General features: G+C 40.1%; 1 protein-coding gene across 24 annotated transcripts in view; it reads right to left on the bottom strand.

Moving 5' to 3' along the window:
• Positions 1-13786, bottom strand: part of UBAP2L (ubiquitin associated protein 2 like) — a 43438-nt gene that overhangs the window by 11071 nt on the left and 18581 nt on the right. For all 24 annotated transcript variants that reach the window (XM_079761089.1, XM_079761079.1, XM_079761091.1 and 21 more), the window contains 11 exons: positions 13197-13282; positions 10385-10556; positions 6873-7071; positions 5989-6266; positions 5658-5830; positions 4416-4605; positions 3403-3457; positions 2412-2586; positions 1782-1854; positions 549-744; positions 368-456 (listed from right to left, as the gene is read on the bottom strand). In XM_079761089.1, coding sequence (XP_079617215.1) covers positions 368-456; positions 549-744; positions 1782-1854; positions 2412-2586; positions 3403-3457; positions 4416-4605; positions 5658-5830; positions 5989-6266; positions 6873-7071; positions 10385-10556; positions 13197-13282 — 1686 coding nt within the window. The remainder of the gene's footprint in view (positions 1-367; positions 457-548; positions 745-1781; positions 1855-2411; positions 2587-3402; positions 3458-4415; positions 4606-5657; positions 5831-5988; positions 6267-6872; positions 7072-10384; positions 10557-13196; positions 13283-13786) is intronic.

Below are 13786 nucleotides of genomic sequence, written 5' to 3'. Positions count from 1 at the left end.
CTCTGGTCTGACCAGGTGGGAGCCAGCAAAGACCCTCAGAGACAGGGAATCAATTCAACTAGAGAAAATAATTCTCTAGGAAATTAAAAGGGATATCAGGTGGACATTCTGGCCTTTGGCTTCTGAGGCCCAGAATATGTATTTCACAGAAAAAAATATACAACAGAGGGCCTGGCCTCCATTTAGTCCTTCCTCTCTAAACACTGTTATTTTTTCTCTCAAAACTACAAAGATTAAAGCCTTGTTTTCATGCAACAACCACTCATCTATTCTATATTTTAATTATAGTCTTCCACCTGAAGCCAGATTTATAAAGAGTAGCCACACCATCTTCATTTTTTGGAGAAGACCCCAAAGTCTCACTTACCGGGTAGGCATGTAACAGCCCTGGAGCCATAATATACGGATTAGGCAACAATGGCGGGACCCCAGGAGGGAGATTAGGAGGAGCTTTTCCTAAAAAAGAAATTATATTTTGATGCTGTCACACAATTATTTCTCTCCTTCATCCCAAAGGAATGCCATCCACCTTTTCTATGCAGGGCTACCTGAAGTTGTAGCAACTGAGCTTCGAGTCGAGGCTGTGACAGTGGAGTTGCTGCCTAGGCTGAGGCCCAGGCTACTGCCACTATTGAGACTGGAGGAGACACTGACCACTGGCGGAGGCGCAGAGACTGTGCTGGACGTTGTGGAGAAAGTGCTGGAGGAAGAATGAAGATTCGCCTCACTCTCCACGCTTGTGTGCTTCAAAAAGAGAGCGGTGGAAGAGAGGAGGAGGAAACAGCAATTAGCCTAACCAGTCAGGAAAGATCAACAATCCCTGCTGTTGATTATATCATCAATCAACTTCCCAATTAAAAAGGCTGAGGAATGGTACCAGAGTGTCCTCTACCAAATTAGAAGAAATTACTAAATACTTTACTGGTAGACAATTCCCTAAGAGTCATCTGATAAGAATGGTAACATAAGACCCACTACAGACCATTACACTGTTCAGAACAGTAGCAGATAGAGTAGGGACAAACCAAACTCCCCCAAAACCAACACTGGTTGGCCAATAAGAAGACAGAGATAGTTTAAATGCGGAAAATATATCATAGCCTTTTCTCCTACACTCTTCATTAGTTCAGAATAAGACCAGTTCGTGGGACAGGAAAAAGTTCTAATAAACTTAAACATGAAATCGTATATTTGAGAAACAACAGACTCCTAGAAAAGCCTTATCCTCCATTATCTCCCCTAGGCTTCTGGCAAACCAGACACCTTTGCCCCAAATGTTAGTTGTCTTCCTCCCCATCTCAGAGTAATTAAATAGTTGCTACAAATCACAACAGTGAAATTAATTATTTGACCAAAAGCTCTTATTTCATCTCTACTTTCACAGGATGCTCAGATTCACACTATTTTCAGGACTCATGTTCAGCATATCTCAGACCAAGAATAAAAATGGCTGTACCAGTTAGAAAAGATATTCTTACAGAAGTTATTGTAGCATACAAAAGCCATACCCAGCTTCAGTAAAAAAAAAAGAAAAAGAAAAAGAAAAAGAAAGTCACACAATGATTCAGGAAAGTCACTTCCAGGGCTTTGAGAATTGGCCTACAGCCTTGCAATATTTCTGGATTTTGTTTGCCTCTCTTGACTTCAAACATCCTTTTACTCCTTTCTTATAACCTCAGATCAATGATCATTATGCCACCTCAGAATCCCTTAGGAAAAGCTTATGGTTGGATAGTTGTAAGTATAAAAAACCCACAATTCTTTTATAGCACCATGCTTACCAAAAGAGTGGATGTCGAAGTACGCCCAGAAGATGTTGATGACGAAAGGGTATTCTGCTGAGTAGATAACGTACTGTAACCAAAAAAAAGAGGGTGTCATAAGACACAGTGCTATAGTCACCTGACCTGAAGCTTCAATTAAGAATACAGCAAGAGTTTGGCCAGTGTGGCCCAGTGGTTGAGCATCGACCCATGAACCAAGAGGTCACAGGTTCACTTCCTGGTCAGGGCACATGCCTGGGTTACGGGCTCAATCCCCAGTAGGGGGCATGTAGGAGGCAACCGATCGATGGTTCTTTCTTGTCGATGTTTCTATCTCTCTATCCCTCTTCCTTCCTCTCTTCCTAAACATCAATAAAAATATATTTTAAAAAAGTAATACAGCAAGAAAATAAGACAGAATATAGGACCAAAGAAATGTGAGATAATATAGTCAGCAAAATAGCCAGCCAGGGTTAGTGAACAAAGGTAGAATGGATGTTGAAAAGGGAAAATAATTCTCCTATCTTTACTTCCCATAGCTTTTAGGTAATCTACTTAGCTAAAGTGATCTGTGCCAGGTAAAGGGATAATAAGATAGAACCAGAGAGCTCTCACCAACTCTAACCTCCAATCCTCACCCCAAATCACCTGTTGTGTTGTGTGGTAGTAGTATTTGGAATCTCCTCACTGTGGCTCAAGCCACCCAAAGTGGATGAGTGCTGATTGGTTGTCGTCAATAAGGAAGCTGCAGATACCGTTTCACTGAGAGGGGGGATACTAGAAGTAGAAGGTGAATCAGATTTCACTGCAGAGCCTGTAGCACCTGGAAGTGAAGAAAGGAAGTCATCTCATCAGAGGAAGAAGAATGTCTATAGGCGTGGCTCAGTTGGTTGAGCATATCTCATGCACCAAAAAGGTCTCTAGTTAGATTCCCTTCAGGGCACATGCCCAGGGTGTGGGCCCGATCGCTGGGGGGGGGGGGGGCATGCAGGAGGCAGCTGATGTAGGTTTCTCTCCTTCTCCCTTCCTTTCTCTAAAATAAATAAAAACATATTTAAAAAAAAAACTTTTAAAAAGAAATGATGACTATAGTCCTAGGCTGTCCCAAAGACAAGAGTCTGCGTTATTTAATAATGGATCATTTGTGTTTAGGTAGAATCCTTTTCTGTTTTTCGATTCCAAGCATTTCACAGCACTGATCTCCTTTACCCAGTGAAGGGAACCAAGGGTATTATCACCATTTTAAGACAGAAAACCTAAAAAGTTAGGAAGGTTTGAGATTAAACAACATGACAGAACCAAACTAAGACTATCACCAGATGTTCTGATCATTGAGCTGGGGCTATTTTCACTACAATCTAGGAAATGCAAAAATAATCAAAGGACAGGAAAAACACTACACACCCTAGCTGGTTTGGCTCAGTGGACAGAACGTAGGCTCTCAGGCTGAAGGGTCCTAGGTCGGATTCTGGTCAGGTGCATGTGGGAGGCAACCAATCAATTTTCTCTTTCTCGGTCTCTCCCCCTCCCTTCCACTCTCTCCAAAAATCAATGGAAAATATCCTTTGGTGAAGATTAACAAAAAAAAGAAAAAGAACAACACTATAACTGGGAGGAAAAAAACCTGGAGAACACTCACCTTCAACAGATTGCGTGGTCTGTAACTGCGTGGCCTGCACAGAACTGAAGCCATTCTGATATGAAAAACAGGAGATAAACAGATAAAAATTCAAGTGAACAGAACAAATTAGCACTGACTGAACTGACTGACAGAGCTTAATTTCCAGCAAAATTCTGTAAATTAACATAATCTAGACTATCCAAACAAAAATTAACAACAAAACAGAGATGCCCTAGGCAGTTTGGCTCAGTGGATAGAGCATTGGCCTGGGAACTGAAGGGTCCCAGGTTCGATTCCAATCAAGGGCACATGCCCGGGTTGCAGGCTCTATTCCAGCAGGGGGCATGCAGGAGGCAGCCGATCAATTATTCTCTCTCATCATTGATGTTTCTGTCTCCCCCCCCCCCTTCCTCTCTAAAATCAGTAAAAATATATTAAAACAACACACACAAAAATAAACAAGCAAATGAAAAAACAAAACAGAGAGACATAAACCCTGTGTGACCCAAAGCAACAGAAAGCAACCCCCAGATTGCTGAGTATCTCCCAAACCCAAAGAACTTCAGGAGAAAGCCCAAATCCAGTGATCCCTGGGGGGGGAATGTGGGAGTAAGGTAGATCAGCCAAGTCACTTACTTTTCTGGCTGCACCTGACAGTCCCTCCATATCACCTCTGGCATAAGCTATCCCTCTCACCAAGCCAAGACATGGCAAGGTGAGATCTACTGCTATGCACCCAGCAAGCTAGCAATCAGTTCTTCCAGCAATCCCTTCAGAACACAGGCACTGAGACTGATTCTACTAGAAAGAATGACTCGAGTGCAGGGAGAATAGTTTTCTGGTTCTGAGTCTCCAGGCTTGCTAAAAATAACTTTTTATTTCACCAACCACAGAAATGTACTTTTATCAGCTTCTCCATCAGCACTGCTGAGGTGTCTTAGCACCATTTGTCAAGAAACAAAACGCTAATATTAAAAGGCCCCTGCCCACTATTCTCCTAATCAATGCCCAGGGGCTCATGAAGACACTACCTTTGCCTGAGTCAGGTCCTTTTGGGGTGATGAAGAGATGGAGCTGGGGTACCGCCGAGTCTGCGTGGATCTCTGTTCATACAGAGGGCCCTGAGCATTGTTTTGGGAGGTATAGGTTGTCGACTGAATTGGGCCACTCTGATAACCGGACTCCTGACTCTGATTAGATGAAATTGTAGATGAAGATTCACTGTGGGTAATAAAGAAGGAATCTATCAGATAAATTAAATAAAGCAGATCGATTGATACTAAGGAAACAGTGGAGATTGACTACTAAAGTTGTTTTCAATCAAAAAGAAAATTTCCAGCAACAAATAAACCACCACCATTTTCTCCTGACAACTGAATGCATTTCCATAACCTATAGAGCTAAGTATTTGAATTAAGAATTTAAAACATTTAGTTTAAACATTTAGGAGTTTAAGACATTTCTTGTCCCCCCCTATATTCTGCTGTTATAAGAAAAAGAGTCTAAAGGTCAGTAGAAAGGATACACTACTATTGGTCCCTTCATCATAGCATGAACCCTAAGCATGAGAGCGTCATCTTTTGCTCATATGATTTTAAGTAATTCTGAGCCCTTGGCTCTTTCAAAAACCCCATTAAATACAAGGTTACTGGTAGAACTTTCTGAGAGGAACTTTTGAAATATTTTCATGCATTAATGGCATATGATTCAATATATCTAGGCTAGGGCCAAACATCTATTTTTATTTATTTATTTATTTAAATTCTAAGGATTGAGAAAAGCAGCCCAGTCCCCTAAAATTCCTCCAGGATTTTCTATTGCTTAAGAAGGCCCTCCCTGAAGTATCAGAGGAAGTAGGAAAGTTTCTATTGGAAAGGTTCTTTTTCATCTGTCTAATACATCAATGCTTCCTCCTTCTTAGGAGTTCAAAGTTATACTCTTCAGAGGCCTAAGTCCCAAACCAAAGGGCTAAAAGTGTGAAAAGCATTTTTAGCTGTGGCAGATGCCAAGGTACTTTCCATTAGAGGAACGGTACACATCTGTACGAACTGTGTTTTACCATTCTAGAAGTACTCAAAGGGTACATTTCCCTCTGTTTAGAGTTACAGATGATCCTAGTAATGATATTTTAAAGCGCTACTTTTAAAAAGTGGCTATTATTTTCTCACTAGGTCAGAGACTTGTCATTCCCAGAGTTTGAAGAATCAGCAAGAGACTTAGAAAAAGTGGTAAAAACCTAATAAAAGAAGCCTTATGACTGAGGTTTCCTCTACCTGGCCGTGCTGGTATAGAGGCTATTTGGAGCCTGGCTTGAAGAGGCGCTCGTGGTTGGAGTGGACTCATAATCAGAAAGCACAGGCTCTGACCCAAACTGCAATGCCCCAAACTGTAGGTTTAGCCCTGAGATATCTGCTGAGCCAGGCATCTCCACAGCCAGAGCAGGAATCTGTAGAGAAGAGAAAATAATGCCTTATTGTAACCTTATTGTAAGACTAATAAAAAAAACCTCGTGCTTCAATTTCCCAAACTATACTCTTACAATCTCAATTCCCAAATCATACACCATCTCGCCCCAGGGCAATATATATCTAAAAGTTCAAGTACCTTAGAAGTCAAGGAGGTTTTTTTCTTCTGCTGTTTCAGTTTTTGCTGAGCCGGCTGAGGGCTGGAGGATTGGTTGTCTGAAGACCCAGGAGACATTTGTGGAGCCGAGGTGGGTTTGCTTGGCAGAGGAGAAGAGGGGGGTGGAGGTGCAGCTGTGGAGGTAGCCACTGCGGGTGGCTTCTCCTGAAGGAACACCTCCATCATGGTTGAAGATGGGGTGAAAGCCTGGCGCTTTGTAAAGGGGCTGTGCACTGTTGAATCATTTGGGTTCTTCAAATCTGCATGAGTAAACCCAGTACGTGTAAGGCCAGAGATACTGGTAAACCTCAAGAAAATGCTATTATCCTGCTCTAGAGCCATGAACGAGGCCTTCAGGATCAGAAACTCATATAAACAGGTCCTTTTTTAAGGCATTATCTCATTTCTGTAGGTAACAATCATTGGAACACATTTGTTCTTATGTAGAGCCTAGGAACCTAATTGAATCAACACTATTACCCTACCTGTGTAAGACAGGAATCTAGGAACTGTCCATGTTTAGAGTATAAAGTCATAAAATGGCCAAGTCCATGAAACTTTCCAAAGGGAATATGCTGTTTTCAAACACTAAAGATAAATCTAGGGAATTCCAAAAAATCCCCTGGTCAACAGAAGACTACAAATATGTATAAAGCTAAATTTAATGAAAGAATTTATAGCCTTTTATTATCCCCCAGCTTTCTGAAGTCAGCCCAGCTCACTAGGGGAAATCAGTGTGGGAAACTAGCCAGTTGGCAGCCCCTTTCCTTACTTCAGGACATACTCTCTATCCGCTACTCCTGCCAGCCGCTTGACAGTAATGCTCCAATGCTTAAGGAATTCAATTCACTTTCCATTTTTCTCACCATACTGCACCAGCGATGGGGACTGTGTGGTGGAGCCCATGTCCCAAGAGGAGGTGGTGGTGGTTCCAGATTGAGAATGCTGAGCTGCCAACTGAGCCAGGGCCTGAGCAGTCTTGAATTGCTCCAAGAACTGGGAGCCTGTGGTGCTGCCACTTTTAGCTTCACTGACATCGCCAAATCCCTTCCCTAACATGCTCACCTGCAAATCAACACAGAGATTAGAGAAATCTATAGCCAACAACCTTGTTCAGCTACTCAAAAAGACACTTAACCAGGGTGAGAGCCAGTATAAATGAGACAAGTAAAGATTGTCACCAGACTGAGTACACAGCATAGTCCATTAGAACACAAGCTCTGGAGTAAGACTATCTAGATTCAAATCTGTTATGTAACCATGGAAAAGTAATTTTTCTTTTTCTTCTTTTTTTTTAAATTCAGGATTTTATTTTTTTAGAGAGGAAGGGATAGGGAGAGAGAGTTAGAAACATCAATGAGAGAGAAACATCAATCAGCTGCCTCCTGCACACCCCCTACTGGGGATGTGCCCGCAACCAAGGTACATGCCCTTGACCGGAATCGAACCTGGGACCCTTGAGTCCGCAGGCCAAAGCTCTATCCACTGAGCCAAACCGGTTAGGGCGGAAAAATAATTTTTCTGCACCTCATTTTCCCTCATCTGAAAATAGAAATAAAAGTAGTCCCTCATAAAGTTGTAGGATTAAACAAATAATGTATGTACAGCATTTAATGTGTGCATAGAACACAGTAAATAATAGAAATGAGAGCTATTAAAATTTATACTTTTATCAGCACTTCCTCCTCCTCCCTCCAGCTCAGGGATAAAGCTCTAATGATTAGAGGATATTTTTCCCCTTTTAAAATTTAAGTTTCCTTGCCCTTTCCACTCCACAGCTCAAAAGGATCAAAAACAGCCTGGCCAGAGTGGCTAGGTTGGTTGAGCAATATCCCGTGCACCAAAGGTTTGCCAATTTGATTCCAGGTCAAGGCACATACCTGGGTTGCAGGTTCGATCCCCAGTCGGGAATGTACGGAAGGCAACCAATAGTTGATGTTTCTCTCTCACATCAATGTTTGTTTCTCTCCCCCATCTCCTCCCTTCCTCTAAGTAGTCCTCAGGTGAGGATTTTCCAAAAAGGAACAAAAACAACTAATTAGAGTCTCATCGAGATGCTGCTAATAGCTAGCATAGAAGCAAGACAATTTTAGTGGCCATCCTACCTTCAGCACTAGACAATCAAATGAGTCAATATGATTTGACTGTTTTCTCTATGTGTATCCAAGTATGAGGTAATCATGACAACAAAGCAAAATTTACTCGTATGCGTTTGGGAGATTCTCCCCATTGCCTGCTACACCAAGTAAAACTATCAGCCTAGTCAGAATATGAACCATGTGACCTTAACTATTCCAGGAAACCTCCAAGGAGATTTAATCTCATTTTCCTTAAATTCTTATTTAACCCTATAATCATTATCATGATTGAGCAACGCTTTCTTATACAAAACCAGTCTGTCCAACTCAAGGTAAGATATTTTCCCCACTTCAGTCTGTTATCCCAAGATTATACAAACAAACAAACAAAAAAAATCAGAAGTCTAGTTCAAAGTATGTGATTGCGGCAGAGATGATCTCACACAGCAATGATTACCAAATATTCTACAAGTGCAAAGCATATTAAAGACATAGAAAATTACTGAATCTTCACATATTGTACATAGTAATTAATAGGGGCTTCTGTATTATTCACATCTGTTAAAATTTTAAGGGAAATCAAACCTCTGTTTATTCTCAATGGAAAAGAAACATTAAATAGCACACTGATTAATACAGGTGATGAGAAAAAACAGAATAACATTTATGTTTAGTTTAACATACTACATTAAATAAAATGTTAGGGTTAGTGAAAATATGTTCAAACTTTAAAAAGGCAATTTAAGAGATAGAGTGCTTAACATTTTCCAGTCCTATCTTCTAGAGGTTGGGAGTTATTTCCTGATCTCTCTTTCACCTTCTTACAACTTTGACCCATTTTGTTGCTCTCTTCTTTATCTTTTTAATCTCATATTCCTTTCCATCTTACCTCTCTCCTACATTTTCTCAACTGTCACCTTTCACTTACGGCAGAATATCAACCACCAAATTATTATTAGCACAAAAAAATCACTTTAAGACAAGAGTTAAAAACTGACACTGGATTTAGAGGCTAGCTCAGCAATTTTCTAGATAAAATAATTACTATAATCCTACTACTGGAAAAATAAAACTATATACAATACACATAGTCTTTTACCTGTTTAAACCTATAGCATCCCTCCACCAAAAAATAAAGACAGTTAAAAAAGAAAAAGCAGTACTTCTTAACATTTACTGACTATAAGAAAATTGATTCTTGCATCATCTGTTTAACTTAAATGATTCCTTTGCCATAGTTAATGACCTTGAATTTTTAAAATGTTCCGAATCAACAAGTAACGTGCCACAAATGTTCTAGGTTATTAACAGATAACACCACTATTGCCACCATATTTGTATCTTATCCATTATCTCCCTAAAGCCCTAAAAGATAGGCAGAGCAAGCACTTAAAAACATTTTTTAAGGGGGAGAGGGATGAGGGTGGTCAAAGTGGGGAGAAATTAGAACATCTATAATAGTGTCAACAATAAGAATAAAGTTTAAAAAAATTTTAATTAAGTATATTGGGGTGATAGTGGTTAATAAAACTACATAGGTTTCACGTGTATAATTCCATAATACATCATCTGCAGAGCAAGCACTCTTATTCCCACTTACAGAAAAAGGGAGAAACCACGAAAAGTGGGCAGATTCAGGAAAACACGAAGTTTTTGGAAACCTAGTCCAGAAATGTCTGGTTTAAATAAATATATATAGCAATTCTGCTCTATCAAGAAATAGGGGACTGCTACAACTCCCTACTGCAAAAGGATTAAAATTTGTTGATGCTATTGATTTTCTCTCTTCGAGAATAGCCAACAATGTTCAGCACAGTGAATATTAAATTATGTTAACTCATTTTTATAGGGTTCAGTATGTCTGAAGCTAACTCCTCCTTAGAGATACCCCTAGCTACCCAACTCAACATCTCTACACCAAGGGCTGCTTAACCTTTTGCACTCGGATGTCGAGTGTGACTCGACACGGTTAGCATCGGTAGCAGCTCTTTTTATACACTTTGAATGTATCAATAATTTGAAATATAAAAAAATCCAAATAAATAAGTTTGTATGAAAAGAAACTCCAGTTTTTTATTCTACTGCTGCGCTTTGTAAAATCTGGGGTATTTAAAAAATTAAATCCCGAGCAGAATAAAGAATAATACCCCAGAGAAAAAAGCAAGCGAGTGCAAAGGGTTAAAAGGACAGAAGAGGATGCTTTACCCTGCCTCAAACTTCTGTCACTGAAGGAACTACTGTATGCAAGGGTAGGGTTTGGCAGGAAAGTTGGATTAAAATACACCATGTTTCCTACTTACCACACTGTGATGAGAAAATGTGTTCCCTGAAGCAGGCTGTGATATGGTATTCTGCTTCGAGTTACTGAACACCAGAGGCTGGGCAAGAGAAGGAGCCTGAGATGGATCCAGATTGGACGAATCATTCTCCATTGAAGATGGTGTCTTCCCCAACAGAACAGCAAGGTCAATTCTAGTGGAGAGGAGAGAGGATCTTAATGAGTAAGACTGAACATTCTAACATCCCCAACACCAGAATCACATGAAGTCACCCCCCAAAACACAAAAGTCCTGACTGAAATGTTTAATTTACCAAAAGTAACTGATATACAAGAGCCACTACAGTATCTAGCTATGTTCTAATATTGCCAAGCATAATAATATTTAAATATATATATATATTTTAGTGAAGTTAATTTAATGATATACAATAGTTTCAATACAGCAACTCGATAATTGAGCCAAAATTTACTAATTTTTTTAAAGTTAATTTTTAGAGTGAGAGGGAGAGGGGAAGAGCGAGAAACATCAATTGGCTGACTCATGCACACACCCGACTGGGGACGGGACCCCCATCCTGAGTATGTGACCTAACCAGGAATTGAACCGGCGACCTTTTGGTACATGGGACGATGCTCAACCGAGCCACACCGGCCAAGACAAAATTTACTAATTTTTACCCATGACTTTAAAATAGAGAATACCTGCCATTACCAATATTTAATATGGAAAACTAGATACTAGAATACCCACATCTTCAAGTGGCTTTGGAACAAGAAAAATTGGGGGAATTTTCCCAACTTTTATAAAATTTCAAAAGTTATCTATGGCATAATAAAAATATGTTTGTGCTTTGGCCCCAGTTCTTGGCAGAGCTCTTAAAATTTCCTGAGTGATACAGTGGTCTTTTGAAAGGAGGTAGAGCCTCCCTCAGAGCTTCAAAACGGGATGTGGTAACCAAACACAAATAATGTGATTACAGGGTTAGAACTTTTAGTCCTACTATACTTCACTCATTTCTAGGGAGGGAAGAGAGATGTACATTATACTCAATCACCAGTGACTTAATCATACATGCCTATGTAATGAAACTAACAAAAACTCTTGAATAAGATACAGTGAGCTCTGGGTAGGTGAATGGATCAATGTAGTGGGAGGGCAGCACAGAAGAGGGCATGGAAGCTCTGTACCCCACTCCCCACACCTGGCCCTATGCATCTTTTCCACTTGGCTGTTTCTGAATACTGATTATAATAAACCATAATGGCAAGAAAATCTCTTTCCTAAGTACTATGAGTCATTCTAGCAAATTGTTGAACCTGAAGAGGGAATACCCCCAAATTGTGGTCAGCATGGAAGAAATGTAGCTAGTCTGGGCACCCATTTGCAGCTGACCTCCAAAGCAAGGGCAGTCTTGTGGGACTAAGCTGTTAACTAGGGTCTGTGCTAATTCTAGATAATGTCAGAATTGTTGAACACCTAGTTGGTGTCTGAGAAATGAAGAATGGGTGCAGAAAAATCACAGATAATTGGTGTCAAAAAAAACCCCACACAAAAACGCATTACTAATAGTAATGACATCCCTAACATCGCATTCCTATCACACTTCTCTTCAGGATCTTCTGAGTCAGCAGCTACCATACTCAGGTCTAGAAACAACCCAAGAGGCTTTCTGGGGATAAAAACATTCCATGATGAATGTATCCTTTCTACTGACCCCAATACCTAGGTTCAAGTTCTAAAAAAGTCATTAGTCAAATCCTAGAGGAAAAGATGATCATTTTACCCAGTGGACTCAGTCAACATAGATCATAATTATAAGTCAAAAGAACAAGTTATTGAACAGTTCTGAAAATGCAGAAATAAATGAAAACATTTCCACTTTTGGAAATGTTTCAAAGAAAAATTATATCATGCTAAATTTCTTTTTGTAATATGTTTTTCTTGATATTTATTTGTTGTTATTTAATTCTCACCCAAGGATATTTTTCCACTGACGTTTTAGAGAGAGTGAAAGAGAGAGGAAAAGACAGAGAGAAACATTGATGTGAGAGAAACACATTGATTGATTGCCTCCTATATGTGCCCTGACCAGGGAGGAACCTGCAACCGGGGTACATGCCCTTGACCGGAATCAAACCTGGGACCCTTCGGTACTGATTTTTAGAGAGAGAAAAGGAGAGGGATACAGAGAAAAAAACATCAATGAGAGAGAAACATCTTGGATCAGCTGCCTCCTATATTGAGCCCGAAACTGGGCACATGTCCTCACCTAGAATCAAACCGTAACCGCTTGGTTCCTGGGTCAATACACAACCACAGAGTCACACGGGTCGGGCTATCATGCTACGTTTTATTTATTTTTAAAAAAATATATTTTATTGATTTTTTTACAGAGAGGAAGGGAGAGGGATAGAGAGTCAGAAACATCGATGAGAGAGAAACATCGATCAGCTGCCTTCTGCACACCCCACACTGGGGATGTGCCCGCAACCAGTACATGCCCTTGACCAGAATCGAACCTGGGACCCTTCAGTCCGCAGGCCGACACTCTACCCACTGAGCCAAACCGGTCAGGGCTACGTTTTAATCAATGCCTGTGATGCTTACCTATGTGATTAAATGGCCATTTTGGGGGAAGAATCAATTTTAAAATTGTAATATACAGACTTCCATTCAGTAAACTATCAACTTACAAATCTATCAATCAACTAAAGAGAATCTAATGTGATTTGGTTATCATCATTACCAACACCCTGTAAAGGTCCAGTGTTCCTTACAGCTATCTCAGCAGATCCCTTTGGGAAAAGATACTGAATTTTACCACACTTGCCTCTGACCAGCAGTGATTGTCACATTCTCTGCAGGCAGAGGCACTGAAGACACGTTAGAGGCAGTGAAGATCTTGGTCTCAGAAAGCTGGAAAACAGAGAAATTAGTCACTCCTGGTGTTAGGTAGGTTATAGTCAGAATCCTGGCATAAGTAAGGGGAATTAATTTCATCAAGAAAAATGGAAAACCCTTTGAAGGGGAAACTACTCTGAAGAATCCTGAATGGATCGACTCTGAAGCCCCTTCTATCCCTGCTCAATGGTTTTATCAAGAGAGGAGAATCAAGAAACCCAAAAATATACAGTAGAGTCACATAATATGCACACTAAACTTAGAGGAAGGTGGATAGAATTGCTGGACAGAAAAAGAGAAAACACCTTTATATTTTCCCATTACAGTTCCCCACTCCCACCTCTATCTAAACTATTAATTTATCTTCTACTGCTCCTCTCAAAGAAAGGAAAATGACAGCCTAGATGAAGACAGAAATTTTTAAAGAAGTTAATTCTTGACTTTTGTAAGGGCCCAAGTGCTGGTGAGTTAAGGTCTTTTCAGGGATAATTTTAACCATATGCAATTATTGCCTTAATA

This window comes from Cnephaeus nilssonii (assembly GCF_951640355.1).
Source record: "Cnephaeus nilssonii genome assembly, chromosome: 21".
NCBI classification, from domain to species: domain Eukaryota; kingdom Metazoa; phylum Chordata; class Mammalia; order Chiroptera; family Vespertilionidae; genus Cnephaeus; species Cnephaeus nilssonii.
The sequence above is the reverse complement of the archived record's forward strand: the minus strand, read 5'-3'. Positions and strand labels throughout refer to the sequence as shown.